This window comes from Centrocercus urophasianus, unplaced genomic scaffold (assembly GCF_019232065.1).
Source record: "Centrocercus urophasianus isolate 14NV4802_14NV808 unplaced genomic scaffold, USGS_Curo_1.0 seq_674, whole genome shotgun sequence".
In the NCBI taxonomy this organism is placed as follows: Eukaryota; Metazoa; Chordata; class Aves; order Galliformes; family Phasianidae; genus Centrocercus; species Centrocercus urophasianus.
The window spans coordinates 1-19154 of NW_024885282.1; the positions used below are offsets into that span (position 1 = coordinate 1).

Consider the following 19154-nt stretch of genomic DNA (forward strand, 5'->3'; position numbering starts at 1 on the left):
AACGTTGTGCAATCCACCCCCCACCCCCCACCCCCCACTCGCACCTCCCTCAGGACTCCCCCACAACACGCATGGGGAGGGGGGGGAAACTCCCCAAATCCCCCGTCCCCCGAGGGACCCCCCGAGCCCACCAACGCTGCGGGGGGGGCGACGGGGGGGGACACGGTGACATTAAATCCCACCCCCGTGGGCGGAGCCGTGGGAACGGGGCCCACGGTGGGGGGGGGAGCGCGAGTGGGCGGTGGGCGGCGTTGCCATGGCGACCGTGGGCGGCCGTGGGGCTGCGGCTGTGCGCTGCCACCGGGGATGAGGAGGGGACGAGGAGGGGCCCCCGAACCACAAGGGACCCCGATGTCCCAGCGAGCACCTCGGGATGCCGCCGCCCCACGGGGCTGAAGGGGCCTTCGAGTGGGGCTGGGGACAGCGCGCGTCCCTGTGGCTGGGAGCATCACCACGGGCGGTGGCGTCCCCATAAGTGGCAGCGCGTCCCTACGGGTGGCAGCGGCCCCACGGGTTGCGGTGTCCCCGGGGGTGGCAGTGCCCCACAGGCAACGTTGTCCTCATGGGTGGCAGCCTCCCCGTGACCAGCCGCGTCCCCACAAGCGGTGGAGCCCCCACCAGGAGCGGCGCCCCCGTGGGTCGCAGCGCCTCGTGAGCAGCGGCCCCCACCAGCATCCCCGAACCACTCGCACTCCCTGCGCTGGGAGCAAGGATTTATTGCAGCCGGGGGCAGCGGGGCGCCGCATCCCCCAGCCCCAGGCTGTGCGCTGGGCGGTCCCTGCTGCCCCCGGGGTTGGGGACAGGCGGGGACCCCGGGCAGGACACGGCGTGGACGCACCCGCTGAGGGCGCAGCCGCCCGGGGCTGGGTAGGGAGGGGACGTGCACCCGCAGAAGCGAAAACCAGAAATATCCTCAACCACCAAAAATAATAATTATGTCACCCAACGAGCTCCGTCTATTCCTGAAAAACAACGGAGCCGTCGCCAGCGCGAGGCGAGGCGAGGAGAAGGGTCCCAGCGCCGGGTTGCCGTGGTGACGGGGACGGAACGCCGCGTCCCGTGCTGCGCCGGCCGTGGATGCCGGGGGTCCCAGCGCCGGGTTCGGGATCCTCCCCTCCCCGCATCGCCGCTCGGCCGCTTTTCTCCGGGGTCAAAACTGCACGGCGCCGGGGGAGATGTTGAACATGGAAGGGTCGAACTTCTGGCCGCGGAACGGGGAGCCCTCGGTGTCCCAGCCCTTCTTCAGCATCTCGTGCACCTTCTGCAAAGCGGAGCGGGCCCGTCACCACGGAGCCGCCCCACGGCCGTCGGGACGCGGCGCCGGCGCTCTGCCCTCGCGCACGGGGCACAGAGGACCCCCAGCAGAGACAGGACTAGCCGCGCTCCCGGCCTGCTGGCACCTACCAGCTCGTGGCTCTGCGGCTTGCCCTGCAGCTTCTGGTGGTAGTCGAAGGTGAGGCGGTCGAGCACGGCGTGCTCCTCCTCGTCCACCGTGGCCATGGAGCGCTCCTTGTTGATCTTGTCGATGTCGATCTGCTCCTCGCCCTCCAGGACGGCGTTCCACCAGTACTCGTCTCCCTTGTTCAGGTTGATCTGGGGACAACAGGTGGCTCAGGGAGTCCGTGTCCCACCCTGGGGATGCGTCACCCCAATCCCATCCTGCACCCCAAACCCATGTGCTGCCACAGGGACATGTGGCCAGGCCAGGCCAGGGGACACAGCCGTAACCACAGCCCACACAGACGCTGGGACATCACTGCTGCTGCCACATCGCCTCCAGCCCTGGAGGGGCAGCCCAAGGGAGAGGGGCTGCCGTCCCCGGGCCACCAGCCCACACCCTGCTGCCGTGGGGCTGCGCTGGGCTTCCCGTTCCGCTGTAACTGAGCAACCATGGCAGTGAGGGAGATTTATGGCATCGGCCAGCGTCTCCGCAAAGCCATCCGTAAGGCAGACAACGCCATGCGGGCGCAGCTCCCCAAAAGCTCTGGAGGGCAAAACGGGGGCGGCCATAAAGGTTCAGGAGCCGGGATTGGTGCAGGAGGGGGCGGCTGGGCTCCGTCCTCCTGGGGGAGCAGTGCTGGCACAACACCGCGCCGCGCCAAAGGCAACAGCAAAGCGCCTTCCATCGGGCCCAATCCTGGGTGCTCAGCCAGCAGTGAGCATGAGGAACGCGCAGCCATGGGGTGCGTGGCCACGGGGCCTCGCAGTTGGCGCACAGCCCCACGCAGGGGATGCGGGGCATCAGCCCCCTCTCCGTCCCAGCTTCTGTCGCAGAGCTGGCAGTGGTGGGAAGAGCCCCGCAGAGCTGCGGCCCGCGGCCCCTCTCCTCCTCCCACCCCACGCACAGCCCTCGCTTTATTTACCACGTCCTGCTCCCGCCCTGCTGGGAAGGCAGAATTATTCATTTCCTCGGCAGCTTTTCTGCGCCGTGCATCACCGCCGCGCTGAGAGCTTCGCAAACAATCACTAATTAACCTCTGCGGCCCACCTCGCGCATGCGGGGGAGTTTACTGCTCCCCCAGATTCCAGGGGCAGAGAACCCAAAGTGGGGCTCTCTCTGAGGCTGCAGTCCCACTCTCTAACAGAAGCCTCCGAGCACCCGCAGAGCTCCTCAGGTGTGGGTCTGGGGTCTGGGGTTTGGGGCTGGCCCATGGTGTGGCTCGGTTCCTGGGACGCAGCGCTGCACCAGCTGTGCCGTGCCCTGGGAGGCGGCCATGGAAGGCGGCTGCACGCCGGGAGCCCCGCGGGGCTCTGCCAAGGGAACGGGGCTTCACCACAAGGACAAATAAATCTTGACCTGATTACGCTGCTCTCTGCATAGGGAGCAGAGCTCTGCCCCAGCTGGGAGCCGCACGGTGCTCTGAGCCCCCCGCAGGAAGGATCGCGTGCCGGATGCCTCGCGCTTGGGTTGCACAGCTCTGCTTTGGGGTCGGTGGACGCCGGAGCTGAATGAAGCCAAGGGGCCGGGGCAGGATGGGCTGCAGCAGCAGGGCCGTGGCACCGCGTCCCCTCCCGTGTCCCTGCATCCTGCGAGGAGGGGCCCAGGCCTGCGCTGCGGGTGCCGCGCTTTGCCACAGCACCGGGTTTCCTCCTGAATCCCAAATGCCGCGTCAGATCTGGAGGGACGCTGCCAAGGGATGGAAGCAGGACTTGGAAAAGCCACCTCTCACCACCTGCTTCCCTTCCGACATGGCAGCAGCATCCCCAGCAGCCAGCGGGGGACAGGAGCTGCTGAGGGGGCACCAGGGAACACCTCCAACAGCGCAGCGAGGTCGGGGAGCACCACAGATTGCTGTTAACTCGGCCTTCCAGCTCAGGAGATGGCGGGCAAAGGCTGCAAGGGCTGCTCAAGGCAGGGCTGGGCAACAAAAGCCTGGGCGTGGATAACAAACATTGGAGGGAAGGAAAGAAAGAGAGGGAACGGGGGAAAAAATCCTCAACAACGAAAATAATCCCAAAACGTGTTGTGCACAACACCCAGCAGAGACTTCTAAAAACGGCTCCCGCGAATCTATTTTCATCTCTTTTGACAAGTGAGCAGGCATGACAGCGAGGGGAGAGCACGGCGATGGCGGCCGGGGCTGCGGCGCCGGGCAGAGCGGGCAGCTCCAAAGCCACAGCCCTTGGGCTTCTGCCTCGGTCTGGGCGCAACGAGAGCCACAGCCATACTGAGGACACAGAGAAACGTGCTGAGGGCTCGGCCGGCTCTGGGAGCGAGGGGAAGGGAGAGGCAGCACGAGCACGGCTTCGTTGTGCCCCCGCCTCACTGGATGGAGGCTGCTGCCCTGCGTCCCAGCACAGAGCTCACGCGTCCTGCAGCCTCAGCGCCCAGCACCCTGCAGCACGCCGTGCTCAGGACAAACCGGTGCTCACGCAGCGGCTGAGGCACCGAACGGCCGCGTGCCTCCTGCTGAATGAACGGGAAGGAGCCGCCCAGCGCTTTGGGCCACTCTGCGCACGGAGGAAGGAGACGCTCCGGGTTGAATTACTCACTCTGCTCCAGTTACCTTACAATTCTTCCAGCGAAACTTCATCCCACCATCAATATGTTGGCAGCCAGCTGGAGTTCCTCGCACCCCTGTGCTCGTGCTAATTTGAGGCCCTTGCCTTCAGCTCGGGTTGGAGATGGGGCGCTGCTCCCCACGGCCACGGCACAACGCCCCAAGCCTCGCTCTGCCCGCGCTGCTCCGCTCCTCCCCCAGCTGCGTAACACCGATCTCGGACGCACACAGGACTGCAGCGCCCAGACCCAGCTCTGTGCTCCTTCCCAGGATTGCGCACATGCCCAAAGCGGATGGTTTTCAAAAATTCCATGGTTGAAAGATGCTGATTAATGACCCCATTGCCTCCTTCTAAACCTCCTTCAGATGGCCAAGTGAGCTGGAGGTGCTCTTCTCCCCCACAGGGCCCTTCTGGCAGCAGGTCTTTGCCCCAGAACATCTTCAAGGCCAGGCTGGATGGGGCCTCTGGCAGCCTGGGCTGGGACCAGATCTAGAGCTTCTTTGCCCTGCCTGCGGCAGGGGGTTGGAACTTGATGGTCCATTGGGTCCCTTCTGACCCAAGCTGTTCTATGATTCTGTGATCACAGAATCCTGCCTGAGCAGGATCGCCATGCATTTCCCTCGGCACTTCTGCACCCAGTGGGATTCCCACTCAAATGTCACAGCGCCTTTAGGTGCCCATCAACTGCCCTGCTCGTGACACAGGGCACAAGGTGAGCACTCTGCCTCGAAACGAAAGCTGCAGCTGCAGCACCCCAGCCCTGAGTGCTCTCCTGGGGCAGGCAACAGCCCTGAGGAGCTTCTGAGAACATCTCTGGCTGAAAGGAGAAGGCAGAAGGGCAGGGGTAGCAGAGCCGTGCTCCAGCACAGCCCAAAGCTCACCCAGGAGTTGGGCAGCCAGAGGATGCAGAAGATGCTTGAGGAACCAGGCTGATGGGCAGCAACGCAACGCCCAGAACAGCCTCAGTTGTGGAAACAGTCCAGCAGCATCACCCTCTGCCCCATTGCGAGAGCACACCACTGGCACCACAGCCAGCACTAATTCACTGTGGGGCAGCAGATCCAATAATGAGCTGCTGCTCCCAAATCACCTCGACGAGGAAGACGTGCAGAAGGCAAATAGAAGCAGCTGCACTGACTGCTTCCAACAGGACAGGCAGTGTGTCAGAACCCCGGGGCAGCATAGAAACAAGCAGTGAGGTTTCCCCTTGCCTGGCACACATGAGCTGCATGTTGCACAGGGACAGCCAGGGAAAGGCAGTGTGGGACGTGGCCAGCTCTGGCTCAAGCCTCCAGCTGCTCCCATTTTCCAGGCCAAGCACTGGGGAGCTGCAAGGCAAGGCGAGGAAAGGGCAGCCCTTACCAAGACGCACTTCCCTGGCTCCAGGCTCCAGAGGGAACTCTCCGTGTTGATCTTGTGTGTCAGCTTTCCCTCCATGAGCACGTGCTGGCTGCTCCCCTCCAGCACCGCCACGCGAATTGTGCTGCTGCTGATATCCACAGACACCTGGAAAGGCAGAGAGAAAAGCATCAGCAAGGTTCCTGCTCCATTTCCTGCTGCACTGCTCGGGCTGTGGGGTCAAGAGCACTCGTTGGGGATGAGAGAGAGAGAAGAACCATCAGCCTGTACAGAAGGAGGGTGGGAATCCCACTGCTGCCTCGGAGCAAACAGCCCTGAGGTGAAAGGAAACCTCTCCAGGGAGCAGCAGGCAGCACAGCCCTGCAGGGACTCACACCGTGCCTCAGTCTCTCCTTACAGAAAGCCAGCTCGGAGGTCGGGTGCCCGCTTGCTGCACCCCAGCACTGAGGGGGGTACGGCCCCCCTGCGGCTCCCAGAGCCGAGTGCTGCCCTGCCAGGCGGTCTGGGGCTTCCAAGCCAGGAGCCTGGTGTTACTCCAGCACAGCAGCAGCCCGAAGCTCCCAGCTTTGTACGGCCCCCACGCCAAGGCACAGCCAGCACTGGGCTGTGGCAAAGGGACAAAGTGCAGGACTGGCAGCAAAGGGATGTGTGTGTGTGTCACCACGGCTTGAGGGGACACGGCAGCTCTGTCACTCCTGCAGCAGCCATACAGGGAACCCTGCTGCAACCCACTGTGAGGTGACACGGCCCCCCTGGGACACGGCAGCAGGCTGCCCCTTGGTCGTGCTGCACAGCACTACCTTCGTCCCCAGAGAGCCCCTCTGGTGCTGCCCCGCATGGCCAGGATGCGAGGAGCAGGGCTGGAAGGGGGGCACAGCTCAGGGCCCCCGGTGCTGCCAGCTCTCACCCGAGAGGAGGAGACTGCGGTGAGATTTGCCTGCATTCTCTCCCAGAGTTCCCCCAGATCTTCCTCCCGCTCTGCAGAGCTCATTTGAAATGTTATTACATTATCCATTACCTAGGAGATCTCCAGTGACTCACTGGCTCCACGCAGGCAAGATGCGGGCAGAGCCGCTCCAGGCAGCGACAGCAGCACGGCTGCGGGACCGGCAGCGCCGGGCTGAGCTCCGGAGCCGGGCTGGCGTCGAGCGGCCGTCACGGCACAGCCGGCCAGCAGTGCGCGGCAGGCTTTCAGCCGGGCTTCGGACGTGAGCGCCGTGCCGCAGCCCCTCCACGATGAGGAATGTCACCGCCACGCGGATGGGACGCGCGGACCGGGCTCTGCTCAGCCCAGCTCCCCATCCCCCCTCACACACGTGGGGTCCCCGGCAGCAGGCCTGCGCCGAGCTCGCCAAGGTGACCCCCGAGCGCCCTTTCCGGGGGATTTCCCTCGGAGAGCTGCGGAAAGGGCCGCGATGCCGGCAGCCCCGGGGGGCCGCCCGAGGCCCGGCTGCGGTTCCGCGTCGTGCCGCACAGCGCGGCGGCTCCCGCACGCAGAAACGGCACAGAAACCGCGCCCGCCCCCCAGCACGGCGAGCGCCGGGAGCCGGGAGCCGATCTCGCTCATCTCCTGCAAGCCAGGCAGCAGAGGCTGCCGGCCTGAGCTCTACTTCAGGGCTGGGAAGCGCGGCTCCGCGGCCCCTGCTGCGCCTCGAAGTGGATCGGGGAGGTGGGGAGCGGAACGCGAGGTGCCCCCACCGCCCCCTTCCCCTTCCTGATCCACGGCCGCTCCATACAAGGAAACCTCCAGCTTACCGAGTGAGAAGGTGCCATAGCAACAGCCCGAATCGGAAAGTGTCAGGAGTGCCGTTCCGAGCAGCGTTAGAGCCGGGCACGCTCAGAGCCCAGGGGCCAGACGGGAGATTTTTAATCTCGCCTTGGCAGGCAGAAGCCAAAAAACTGATAATTTTTTTACAAGGCGAAGCTGCGTGCTGAATGCAGGGAACGCTTCTGTTTTGCAGGAGCCCATCAATAACGTGCCCCAAGCCCATCCAGCTTGGAAATCGCTTTGAACCGCCCTGCTCCGGCCTGTGACCCAGCTGGTCTGCCTGTCCCCTCCGGCTGGAGAGACGCAGAGAACGGCTCCGAAATGAAAACCTGCCTGCAGGGCGCCGAGGGGGCGCTGGGGGGAGGCAAGGCCCGAGCAGGACGTGCGCTGGCAGGACGAGGAAAGGCAAACGTTGGATGCGGTGCAGGATTAAATGTGGCACCGCGGGGCTCGGCGCACACCTGTGGGCGCTTCGGGCTGCTGGCAGCAAAGGCTCCCCTCGAACAGCCTGCAGGGAGGCAGCAGAGGTCAGGAAAGCTGACCTGTCCCAGCCCCTCGCTGCACCTGCAAGGCTCCCACAGCTCTGGGTGCCAAAGGATGGGGTGTGATGCCGGGATCTTGGCATGGGCACAACTCCCCAGCATGTCCCCAGGCATCGTCAGTGCCATACGATAGAGAGAGGATGGAACATCCTTCTGGACACCCCCGAGCCTTTCCAACGAACAGCCTGGCTCTGCTTTAGACACCCAGTGGGAATGATGCATCTCACGGTCCCCCTGCTGTCCCCATGGCAGCCATCACCCCTCCAGCCCAGGCTGCTGCTGCCAATTACGCTCCGTTGGCACGCCAAGGAGCTGTGTAGGCTGCAGTCGCAGAGCAAACCCAAGCGTGCTCATTTCAGCTGCCCTGGAAGCAGCAGAGGAGAACGGGAGGTGGGGGAGCACCGACTTCCCAAATGGAAAAATACAGCGAGAGCTGCGGGCTGGGAGCGCTGGGGAAAGCTGGGAGAGGTCAAACTCCTGGGGCCGGCCCTCCCAGCCCTGCGTGCGCTCCTTGAGCTTCTCCTCACCACAGCAAGCAAAGGTGGGGAGAAGAGGGACAGGAGAGGTGAAGGACACCCAGCGTGGCCACGTGCTGTGCAGACGGCTCTGAGATTCGCCCTCAGAAACAGGGTGCGGATTTTGGGTGGCCCTGTGCAGAGCTAAGGCTTGGGCTCTGTGATCCCTGCAGGTCCCTCCTGTCTCAGGATGCTCTGTGGTTCTGGGACTCAGCAAGGCGAGCGATGCTCCAAGCCAGGGGAAGCTAGCGAGGACACATCCCTAGTCCTTCCCCACAGCCTCAGGAGGAAGGCCAGCCCTGTGTGAGTGCACACAGTACGCAGCCACAGTGGGACACGGAGTTCTGAGAGCTGCCTGTGAGATTGCAGCAGGTGAAAGTGGAGGAGAAAGCACAGAAAGTACAAAGCCAAGAAACCCTGCTGAGCAATGGGGCGGGAAGGTGGCCAGGCTGGGACTGGGGTCCCCACCACTGGAGAACAAAGCACAACCACATCCTGCACAAAGAGCCTCCCTGCTCCCAGCACAGCTTCCCAGGACAGCCGGGCACTCCCAGGGGAAGACAGACACCAGAAACCAAACTATGAGCACTGCTTTACCTGTTTGCCTTTCACAATGTGCTTGGGCACAGGCACTTTAATCTCCAGGTCGCTGTAGTCTTGGGACCAGGCGTAGTTCTCCCGCACTGCCCCGTTGTAGCTGTCAGGGTTTGTCTGGAACTGCTCCTGTCTCCTGGGGAGGGAAGAACAAATGAGGGGCTGAGCGTGGGGCAGTGCGGGGTGAGCAGGGAGGGCGGGAGCAGGAAGGGAGCAGAGCCTGCGCTCGGGCCCCCTGAGGTGCTTCAGGCTTTGGGGTGCACCCAGGGAAAGGAAAAGGGTCAGGCTGACACCCCAGCACCCCTCACCTCACATCCAGTGAGGATGGCAATGGGGCAGGTGGGGCCATGGAGCTCGGGCTGCCGAAAGATGCAGGACTTTGGGGATGGATGAGGAGAGATTTGGGGGGATCAGATAAGCAATCAGCAACACACCTCCAAATCCCCAACACACCTCCAGCCAAGGCATTCCCACCAGCCCCATATTCCTTCACCCCACTGCCGGCTGTGCACCGCTGAAGCCTCCTGGAGAGGGCTTGGAAATAAAACAGAGCCACCAAAGAGCAGAGCTGCTCTCTACACACACCCAGCCCTCGGCCCGGGGCTGTGGGGCTTTACATAAGGGTGCAGGGGCTGTGCGTCCCAACACCCCCCAGCCAGGGGTGCGCGGCGGCGGCAGGCGGAGGCGGCTTCCAGCCCCGAGCATTACGTAATATCCACGGGGTTTAATTAAATTAGGCTCGGGAAGGGCCTGTGTGCACACACACACCCGCACACCTCTTTTTTTGGGTCCTTTTGGGGATGGTTTCGGGGCGAGCACTGGGATGCCGCCAGCCCTACAGGAGCCGTGCTGGGTTTGCACAGCCTGGCCGCAGCTCCTGGTGTCAGTGGCACTGGGCGAGCGACGCTGCGGTGTTGGGGGGGGGTGGAACCCTGCAAGCACTTCTTTCTTTTCTTTCTTTTTTTTTTTTTTTTCTTGGGAATTTTGGCCTTGCTTGGCGTTCACCCATTGGGTGCCAATTGCCATGGAAACAGGGTTGGCATGGCAGCACCGAAGCGGCGCTCGCTCTGGTTGGCTCCAGATGGCAGCTTCCAAACCGCCCCCAGACTGCGGGAGCCAGAGGGGCAGCGAGAGCCGTGCTCAGGCGTGGGGAGCCCTGGCTCCTGGGGTGCCCCTTCTCACAAGGTGTCATCGGCTCACAGGGTGCCACCAGCCCCGGGGGGCCAGGGGACACAAAAGGGCTGCAACAGCCCTTGCATGCAGAGCTCTGCATGGCCTGCTCTCTGCTCTCTCGCTGTGTGGCTGTGAGGAGATGCAGAAAGCCATCTGGGCACCAAAACCAGCTGGATGTCCTTCTAGTGGTTCCCATCCTGCTCTGGCACGATCCAGGACAAGGCGCTTCTGGATGTCCTCACCTTCCAGGCACTCTGCCAAGCACACGGCGCTGTGGCACGCAGACACACAGTGCTTTCACAGCTGCCCTGGGAGGACTCAGTGCTATGGAGCTATTTCCTTGAGGAGACTGAGGCAGGGCTGCTCCGCGCTGGATCCACCTCCTCGCCTTGCTCTCCCTCTGTCCCTTTGCCCACTGCTGCGGCTCTGCTCCGCGCAGACCCCTGGCAGCACACTGGGCTGGGCAGCGGGGCTGAGGACGAGAGAGGAGGGTGAAAAAGCAGCAGCTTTAAAACCCGGGCTTTGGCACGGCGTGCACTCGGCTGCCGGGTGGCGGGGATGGTGTGGGTGGGTCTGTGTGTTCTGTCTTGTTCTATTTTTGCTCGCCATGTGTCATTTTGGGGGAGGTGAAACCTTTAACAATGCACCGTCAAGAAGCAGCCGATCTGTTTGGCGCTCCGAGGAGCCGCCCGTCCCCACGGCACGAGGCCACAGCGAGGGACGCGGCCGGTGCCCGGCTCGCAGCGCAGCGGCGGCCCCACGGTGCGCCCCCCGTTTGCTGTGCACTGCTCCACGCACATTCCTGTCCCGTCCTGCGGGGCCGGCGCAGCCGCCTGCTCTCAGTCAAGGTGAATTATTTAGGCAGCTCGAAGGAAAACGTGTCAGGGCGGTGGTTGAAAGAAGCGGGGCTGGCTGCGGGCGAGGCGGGTGACGTGGGCACGGGGCCAGGCCGAGCTGCCCCATAAGCAAAACCGAGGCTGAGCCCCTGGCTGCTGCCACCAGTTCCACAAGCACGGCCCAGCGCAAAGGCCAGCCTGTCCTGCCCTCCTCCTCGCGGGGCAGGGAAAGCAGAGGGGCACGGCGCTGCCCCAAAGCACCCTGCAGGGCACTCGCACGCCAGCTCTGTGCTACGCTGCTCAGCCCTGTGCGATGCACCGCACCTCCCTCAAGCTCGAGAGGTAGCCGAGAATGGAAAGATCTCATTAAGTAATAATGAAGTTCTGAGCGAGGAGGGGAAGAGAAAATCAGGCACCAAGCGCCCGCGTGCCTAACCCACATAAGCACGAAGCCTTGCAGAGAGCTGCAGCGCGCCGGCCGCCTGCCTGGCATTTATTGCAGCCATCAGCAGCCCCGCTTGAGGCAGGAGCAGTTCTGCAGTACAGACTGCCAGGGGAGGCAGTGCCCGCTCTGCTCAGCAACCAAGGGGGCAGGAAGGGCTGAGCACTGCGTGCTGTGCGTCCTGCCAGGCCGGGGCAGAAGAAACCGAGGAGCTTTCATGACGAATTTGATGGGGTTCCACCGCGCGCTCCGCTCCTGGAGCAACAGGTGGCTGGAGGTGTCAGCCTGAGACAGCCGCATCCGCAAAGCTGCAGGCATGGAAAATCCCAGGGTTGTGCTCTCTCTGCTGTTTTTGCAAGCGAGCCGAGCAGGAGCCTCCCCCCACCTCCGGATTTAACATTTCTCAGCACCAAAACATCGGTGTGTGGCGTTCGGTCTCTCTGGGTTTTGCTCCACTTAATTGGGTCTCCGGCAAAGCGCTGAGCCCTGCAGACCAGCCTTGCTTCAGCTCCACGCAGTAAACAAGCGCTGCGACGCAGCCCTGTCTGCACAGGGCTTCTGGGGGCCGTGGCCACAGGGCTGCATGTAGGGGTTGTTGGGGAGGAGCCCACATCCATGGAGGAAGGTGGGGAGAACCCCGAATGCAGGCGGGAGTGGGGGGATCCCCAAATCCAGGTGGGAGGCTGCCTTTCCTCCCCGAGATGTACAGAAGTGCTCCAACCCCACAACAACACCGAGCCTTGGGGCTGCAAGGCACGTCTCCAAATGGGGCTGGAGCTGGCAGGGCTCACGGAGCGCCCCAGAGACACCCTGCGCCACGAGGGGCGGCCAACGCCACCCCCGCACCCCCAAATCAATGGTCCCCACAAGCCAGGATGGCTCTGAGGGCACTTTCACCCCAATTCCAGGCCGTTAGGGAGCAGAGTGCCCAGCACCTCCAGGCGATGCCTTTGCCACTCGACTCTACAGCTAAACTCCAAACTCACAGCACCTACCGCGTGCCAAAACCCAATTTCAGCGCTCCCCAAGGCTCCCCACGCACGGCAGTGGGTGCGTGCCTCTGCTCCTGGCAGCCTGCAGCGAGGGGCTCGCTCCTTTCCACGCTCCTGCTCTTCGGGGGAGCTTCCAGCCTTCACTTCTGATCTCCCAGTTATTTACAGAGCCATTCAACAGAGCCAACCTGCTGCCATTAGGGTGGTTGAAATGCCACCGCCAGCTCACAGGAGAGCTTTGGAGTCGTCACCAGAGGGCTAAATTTCACTACTGCTGGGAAATTTAGGTCAAGGACAGCAGGACGCGCTACTGGTAGGCAAAGTCCCCTCGGATCTCACTGCTGGCACGGAGCTCACACAGCCTTGGGTTGGACGGGTCTCCGAGGGACTGCTGCACCAACACGGCACGCCGGGTTCCATTCCAGCTCCTGGGAAAGGGGACCTGGCTGAGCAGAGCCCAGCGGCCCCACAGCCGGCAGCGCCTCGCTCCGTCCCCGGAGAGCAACGCGGTGCTAAAGCAAGCAAACAGAGCTTTCTTTTTTAAATAAGAATCAGGCACACGCTGTCCCCCGGCCTCCAGCCCTGGGATTTTCTGCTTGTTAAGAGAAAAATTTATAGGTTTTAATTTAGTTATTTTTGGTGCAGGGACCTAATTTTGGAGCTCAGTACCTTGGTAGGGCAACCAAAGCCCTGAGCGATCGGGTGCGTGACAGGGGAGCTGACACGGCGCTGCTGATCTCAGCAAGCACAGGGCTCTGGTTCCCCATCACAGCATTGGGAAACTGGGCCCCAGTCAGACCCTCAGCAGCTGCGAGGGGCTCGTTGTGGACGCAGGAATGGGGCTGGGGGCACCTCGCCCCAAGATCAGCCCCTCAAAATGCTGCTCTGCCAGGAGCTGAGCTCCCACTGCTGCAGGAGGGCGGGAGGATTGAAATCATTCACCCCCTCTGTGCTCTGCAGGGAGGACTCAGCTCACAGAGGAGCCGGCCCAGGACAGCCCAGAGGTGAAGAAACGGGGTAGGAAGGGCAGAAGCCCACATGGAGCATCAACGAGCGAAGACCAGGAGCACAGAGATACTCAAATGAGGCGGGGTGAAGCAAACAAGGGCTCCTCGTTTGAAAAGGAGCTGAAGGGGGAACGGGACAAGCAGCACGGAACTGCCAGCATCCAGGAACAGGGAGGTGGAAGCTGCAATGAGGTTTGTCGGGGCCGAGTCTCAAGGAAGAAAAGAAACCCACGAGAAATGCGGCTCCGAGGGCTCAGCCTGGCAGGCAGAGCTGAGGGGATGGGAGCCAACGCAGCTCACAGCGCTCGTCTGGTTCCGCTCCCCTGGTCAGCAGCAGGGCTGCAGGCCGGGCCTGGGACCGATGGAGCTCGCAGGGATGGAGCTGCAGCCCCCACTCCAACAAAGCCGTCCTCAGTGCCAGCACCTGCACTGCCCCTTCTCCGTGGTCCCACAACCTGAAGCGACAAAATTCCCCTGCCCAGCACCCTGAGGAGAATGAAGGCGCACAGGGAACGCATCTCGTGGGCACCTCGGAATGAAAAGAATCCATCTGGGCTTTGGGCAAAGCCAAGCAGTTGCTGAGCTGAATGGGATCCATGGGACCGGATGGAAATTTCCCAGGGCTGCAGCCATGAACCAGTGCTGGGGGGAGGTGAGGAAAGGCTCTGCACCAGAGGGCGGCGGGCACGGCCCCAAGCTGCCAGAGCTCAAGGAGCACTGGGACACCCAGACTTTGGGTTTGGGTGCTCAGAGCAGAGCGAAAGGTTGGATTTGATGGCCCCTGTGGGTCCCTTCCAGCCTGAGACGCTCCGTGGTGGACGCAACTGAGGACAGCAGGATCCTCAGCAGATGGGTGGATGCGTCGTGGTGCCGTTTTGCTGGCACGATGCAGGGCCTTCTCCTGCCCAGAGCACAGGAAAAAGCTCTGCAGGTCCGGCCGAAGGGACAGCGATGCAGGTCTCAAACATGTTCACCCCTTGCCTGCTTCCAGCAGCTCTGTGCTTTCTGCCTGCTCACCACCTTTCTGGGGACACTTCAGCGTCCTTCCACCCTTCTCTGTGAGAATTCCCTTCTCTGATAACAAAATCCCACCTGCTCTCTGCAGGTTCCTCTCCTGCCTCCCCAAACAGCACAGAGCTGCCAGCCTGGAGCACACGTGGCCCCAGCACTGAGGCGGCGCAATGAGGGGACACAGAGCTGCCACAGCCTCACTCCAGGCCGCGAGCAGTGAGGACAGGAGAACGCAGCCCAGCTTGGGGCTGGGAGCAGCAAGCATTGGGATGGCAGGAAGCAGAGCGGCGAGGCCAGGCTGCGCAGTGCCACACGTGGGCTGCTGGGCTCTATTTTAAATGCTGCGTGGCAAATGTATGCAGGCCAGGTTCCAAGCTGGGGGAAGGGGAGGGCGCTGGGTGGGGAGGTGTGCTGAGCTCGGAGCTGAGCTCAGGCTGTGTGGGACAAGCAGGATCGAGTCGAAATGAGCCAGGGAGGGCAGGAGCACGCGTGGTCCTCAGTGGAGCCACGGGGCAGCCCCACAGCAAAGGGGAGCCACAGCGCCCCACTTACAGGTGGGGAAAGGGAGGCACCTGCCCAGGAATGAGGCAGCCACGTGCCGAGCATGACACAGGCTTGGCTTTGCTCTTCCTTTCCCCTGCAGCCCTAAGAAAGCTGCTCCCATCCCAAGGCGCCCAGGAGCGCAGCGGGCTCTGATGGGAGCTGGCAGATCTGGGCTGGTACCTGCCCTACATTTCCACAGCAGCGAGGCTGACAGAATGAGCGAGTTTTTATATAGATTTGGGTGGCGATGGTTTGCTTTACTGGTTGAGGAGGGGGGGAAGGGAGAAGGAAAATATTTTTGTTTAATCTCTCCTCTGCATTCTTGCTGCTGGCGCTGCACGTTATTCATGCGCCCTTCGCATCCAAACGCGCGGCTCGGGGTTTTGCTCAGGAGGGCTGCGCAGAATTCAGCAGCTGGTTCAATTATTAACAGCCCGTCGGGGCGCCCTGGATGCCGGCTGCCTTTCGGGGGGCTCCGGCGCCCCCCAGCGGCACACGCGCCAACTGCACACAACCCGCTGCCCGCTCTGCCCTACTTGCGTCCCGCAGCCGCGCTGCCCCCTTCCCTTCCCCAACCCGGGCTGGGGACACGCAGGTCGCAGCCGTGGCGAGGCAGAAGAGCTCTGTCGGCTCCAGCAGGGCTTTTTTTGGCTCGTTAATTCCGTAAGGTGTCAGACTGACGGCCCCAGGGACGATCTTTCCTTCACATGACAACAGAACGTGGCTTTTCGGGTGATACCACTTTTGGCTTCTGGCTTATTTTTACCCCACGCAACGCAGGTCAGGCTGGTTGAGCTCAGCACAAGACCTGCTCCTCATTCCCACCTGATCAAGTTGCTGGGCACCTTCCCCTCTCACTCCGTTCTCCTCTCTGTCCATCCCATCCCATCCCAGCCCCTCCGGGACCTGGGGCTGTCACACATCAGCACAGAACCCAAGAGCTTTGTGCCACCTCACCCTGGCAGGGAAGGGAAGCTGGCTGGCAGCAGCTCTCAGACACACTGGGAGGACTTTGGAGCAAGGACATTTTTGAAGCACGAGGCTGCTTAGTCCAGCTTGAAAGCCACTGAGTCTGGTGAAAGAGTACATAAAGCTCTGTGCAGTGTCTGATGCAGCTTCAAAGCTGGCTCTGCTTTGAGCTGAAGGCTGGGCCAGAGACCTCTGCAGCTCCCAAACTGTGTGCACCCAATGCTGATGCTGGTCTTGCCACCTGCCCACAAGGATATTTAGTACAAGAGTGACCTGCAGAGCATCATCCGGCTCTGAGAGCTCCCACCACACACATGTGGGGCACAGACCCCAAGTTTCCAGGAGGAAAAGGCTGTGGGACAGCATCTGGATTTCCCAGAGCCACTGCAGTCAGCCCCCAAGAACAGCAACCCCAGTGTGCACAGCTCCAGCACACAGAGACACGACGATTCCCCTGCCCTCAGCACAGCCAGGAAACCCCAAACCCCCAGCACAGAACACAGCTCTGCCTCCCACAGGGAAACAAACAAACCCTCCTCCCCCCACCCTGCCAGTCACTGACAGCGGGACGAGGAAAGCAGCACAAGGGAGAACCTTACGTGGGCAGCTCGGCAGGCGAGGGCTGCGCAGGGGCAGCCGCCCCCGGGGGCTCTGCTGGCACGGGGCTGGCAGCTGCCGGGGTCGTGGGTGAATCCTGCAGCCCCTCCGCACCCCCTGCATCCAGCGAGGGCTCGGCCTCCTCCGTTGTCTCTACTTCGACCTCATGGGCGGCCGGGGCCACTCTCACCCTCTCGGCGGAGGCAGCAGCTTCCTCCTCCTCCTCCTTCTTGCGGAGCTTTGCCTCCAGCTCCCGGCGCCGCTTCTCATCATCCTGCCGGGCCATCCGCTCAAAGACTTTGAACGCCTGCAAGAGAACAAAGCTGGCTGTCAAGGAGAGGAGGAGCATGTGCCTGGGGCCCTTACTGCTGTCCCTCGGGCTGTGGATGTCACACAGCCCACTGCCTACACCTGCACTCTTAGGAGAGAGACGAGGCTGCAGGGCTCTGCTGTCTCTGCGAGGGGCTGCCGGCTCCTCAGCAGTGCCACCGGTTGGGACATGCCGTGGGCAGCCCCCCAGGGCGGCTGTGAGCTCCCTCAGCTGGTGCAGATGAAGGAGAGCAATGGTACGTGGGGATCACGGCGTTTAAAGCCAGAACTGCCTGCTTCGGGCAGACAAAATGCACCTGGAGAGAGAAAACGCAGCTCTCCCCGTCCTGCAGCATGAGGAGCTGCGTGCCCAGGCCCAGCCACCCGCAGCGGGCGGGAGGTGACGCTTCTCCGGGTGACACGCGGGAGGACGCCGGAGCAACGCTCTGCCGCCTCACCCCGGCCTGGGGCCGCGCCCAAGGGGCGCTCCGGGCCCCAACACCCACGGGAACGCGGCGACGAGCACGCTGCACCGGCACCGAGGGCGGAGACCGAGGCCCGGGTACCTGCAGGGCCATGGCCTGCGCGGCGCCGGGCGGGAAGCCCAGGCGGTCACCGGGCCGCAGGAGCAGGCGGTAGAAATCGGTTTTGCGGTAGAGGAAGCCGAAGAGGACGCGCAGGAAGTCGTCCACGTTGCCGACGTGCTGCAGGATGCCGAGCAGCGCCTGGTCGTACATCTCGGTCAGCGCCTCCATGGCGGCCCCGGCCCGCTGCCACGGCAACCGCCCGCCCGCCCGCGCTTCCGGTCCGCACGTCGCGCCGTTTCCGGTCCGCCGCGCTGCTCATCTGCGCTGGGAACTGCGCCGCGCTGAGTGGTTCCGGGGAACGAGAGTTCCGGGCCGCGCCGCTGCAGCCCGCGTCCGCACCTGCGGTGTGCGGGGAGCTCCGGAGCACCGCGCCGGGATCCTGCCGGGAACGGGGAAATTCTCCAAATCTTGGGGGAGTCCCAGGCGAAGTACCGCCCAACCTGGGAGCACTGGGGCGCTGCTGCGACCCTCCACTCTGGGATTACTGGAAGCCCCTCAGGTTGCTCCCCCAGCGCAGGCTGATGCCTCTAAATCCTCCCTATGCAGACCTCCTCCTGTACTGAAGACGGAGGGGTGGACCTCCCCGCAAATGCTAAAGTGGGGGGCACGCCTTCCATGCCTAGATTTAAGGGGGGTGCATGCTTCATTCTCCCCTGCCCCTGCTCAAAATAAGCCTGGGGAACCAACTCCCTCTGCCCCAACTCCCTGCAATGTTTCCCCAGCGCGAGCTATCCCTGTTCACACGCCCTGTGTGGGGGTCCTCCAGCAGCCCAAGGCCCCGTGCCTCAGTTTCCCCACAATAGGAAGTGGAGCGTTACTGCAGCCCCGTGACTCTGGGGGTGCTGTGCACAATAACGGCACAGGGGGGCCTCACTGAGCGCACAAGGCTCAGCAGCACAGCAGGATGCTACAGCCAGACACCCCACACCCCGGCCCCTACTGAGGTCACTGAGCCACTTCACACCAGGAAGGGGGGGGACCCGATCCCATAGGGATTCCCACTCCCCTCCTCCCCATCCCAAGAGAACAACAGCACTGCAGTGGTTTAACTCGTTTTATTTAGACTCATAAACGTAACTCTGCAGTCCGGTCGGACTGTGCACATGCGGCGAGACCCAGTAGAAACGCAGCAGTAAGTCAGGAGCACGAAGGAGGGGAGGGGGGGGCTGCGCCAGGCGAGCTGCCCGAGCTGCAGTGGAATGTCAGGCGTTGAAACGCAGGTTTATGAGAGCTGCCCGCAGTTGGAAATGGTGATCTGCTTGCTCGTCTTGCCATCCTTGGAGCCGCAGCGCTCCATGGCCTCCACCACGTTCATCCCCTCCTTGACACGGCCAAAGACAACGTGCTTGCCGTCCAACCTGTAGAGAAGTGTGGGTGGCATCAGGGGGGGCACCACCTCCTCCCCAGGGTCACTGCAGTGCGACACCGCGCCCCCTCCCCATGCTCACCACTCGGTCTTGGCAGTGCAGATGAAGAACTGGGAGCCGTTCGTGTTGGGGCCAGCGTTGGCCATGGACAGGATGCCAGGCCCTGTGTGCTTCAGGATGAAATTCTCATCGGCAAACTTCTCCCCATAAATGGATTTGCCACCAGTGCCATTGTGGCGCGTAAAGTCACCACCCTAAGAAAATATCCGCATATATATTTCTGGTTATAGAATCACCGTAACCACGCGGATCAAGACTCTGTGTAGCAGCAGACTGAGGGGCAGTGCTGCACTGCTAAGATCCCCTCCCAAACCCCCCACTGGGAGCTTTTGGTGCTGCCACACACCTGACACATGAAGCCAGGGATGATCCGGTGGAAGCAGGAGCCCTTGTAGCCAAATCCCTTCTCACCGGTGCTCAACGCACGGAAGTTCTCTGCCGAGGAAAGCAAAAGCCATGAGCACAGCCCAGCTGCGGGGGG

At 62.8% G+C, this 19154-nt stretch overlaps 2 protein-coding genes across 2 annotated transcripts; both read right to left on the bottom strand.

Annotated features, from left to right (window-relative positions):
- Positions 1 to 933: 933 nt before the first annotated feature.
- On the bottom strand, positions 934 to 17444 carry NUDCD3 (NudC domain containing 3). The gene is made up of 6 exons (XM_042837115.1): positions 17226 to 17444; positions 16353 to 16657; positions 8784 to 8916; positions 5365 to 5508; positions 1405 to 1593; positions 934 to 1261 (listed from the first exon to the last, which is right to left on the bottom strand). Exons 1-6 carry the CDS (start codon positions 17412 to 17414, stop codon positions 1151 to 1153), a joined length of 1071 nt encoding a protein of 356 aa, XP_042693049.1. The 5' UTR covers positions 17415 to 17444; the 3' UTR covers positions 934 to 1150.
- Positions 17445 to 18286: 842 nt separating this feature from the next.
- On the bottom strand, positions 18287 to 19148 carry PPIA (peptidylprolyl isomerase A; the record flags this gene model as incomplete). Its single annotated transcript, XM_042837114.1, has 3 exons — positions 18287 to 18604; positions 18695 to 18867; positions 19020 to 19148. Coding segments are annotated over 3 exons (438 nt in total), but the record flags the coding sequence as incomplete, so codon positions are not given.
- Between the last annotated feature and the right edge of the window lie 6 nt (positions 19149 to 19154).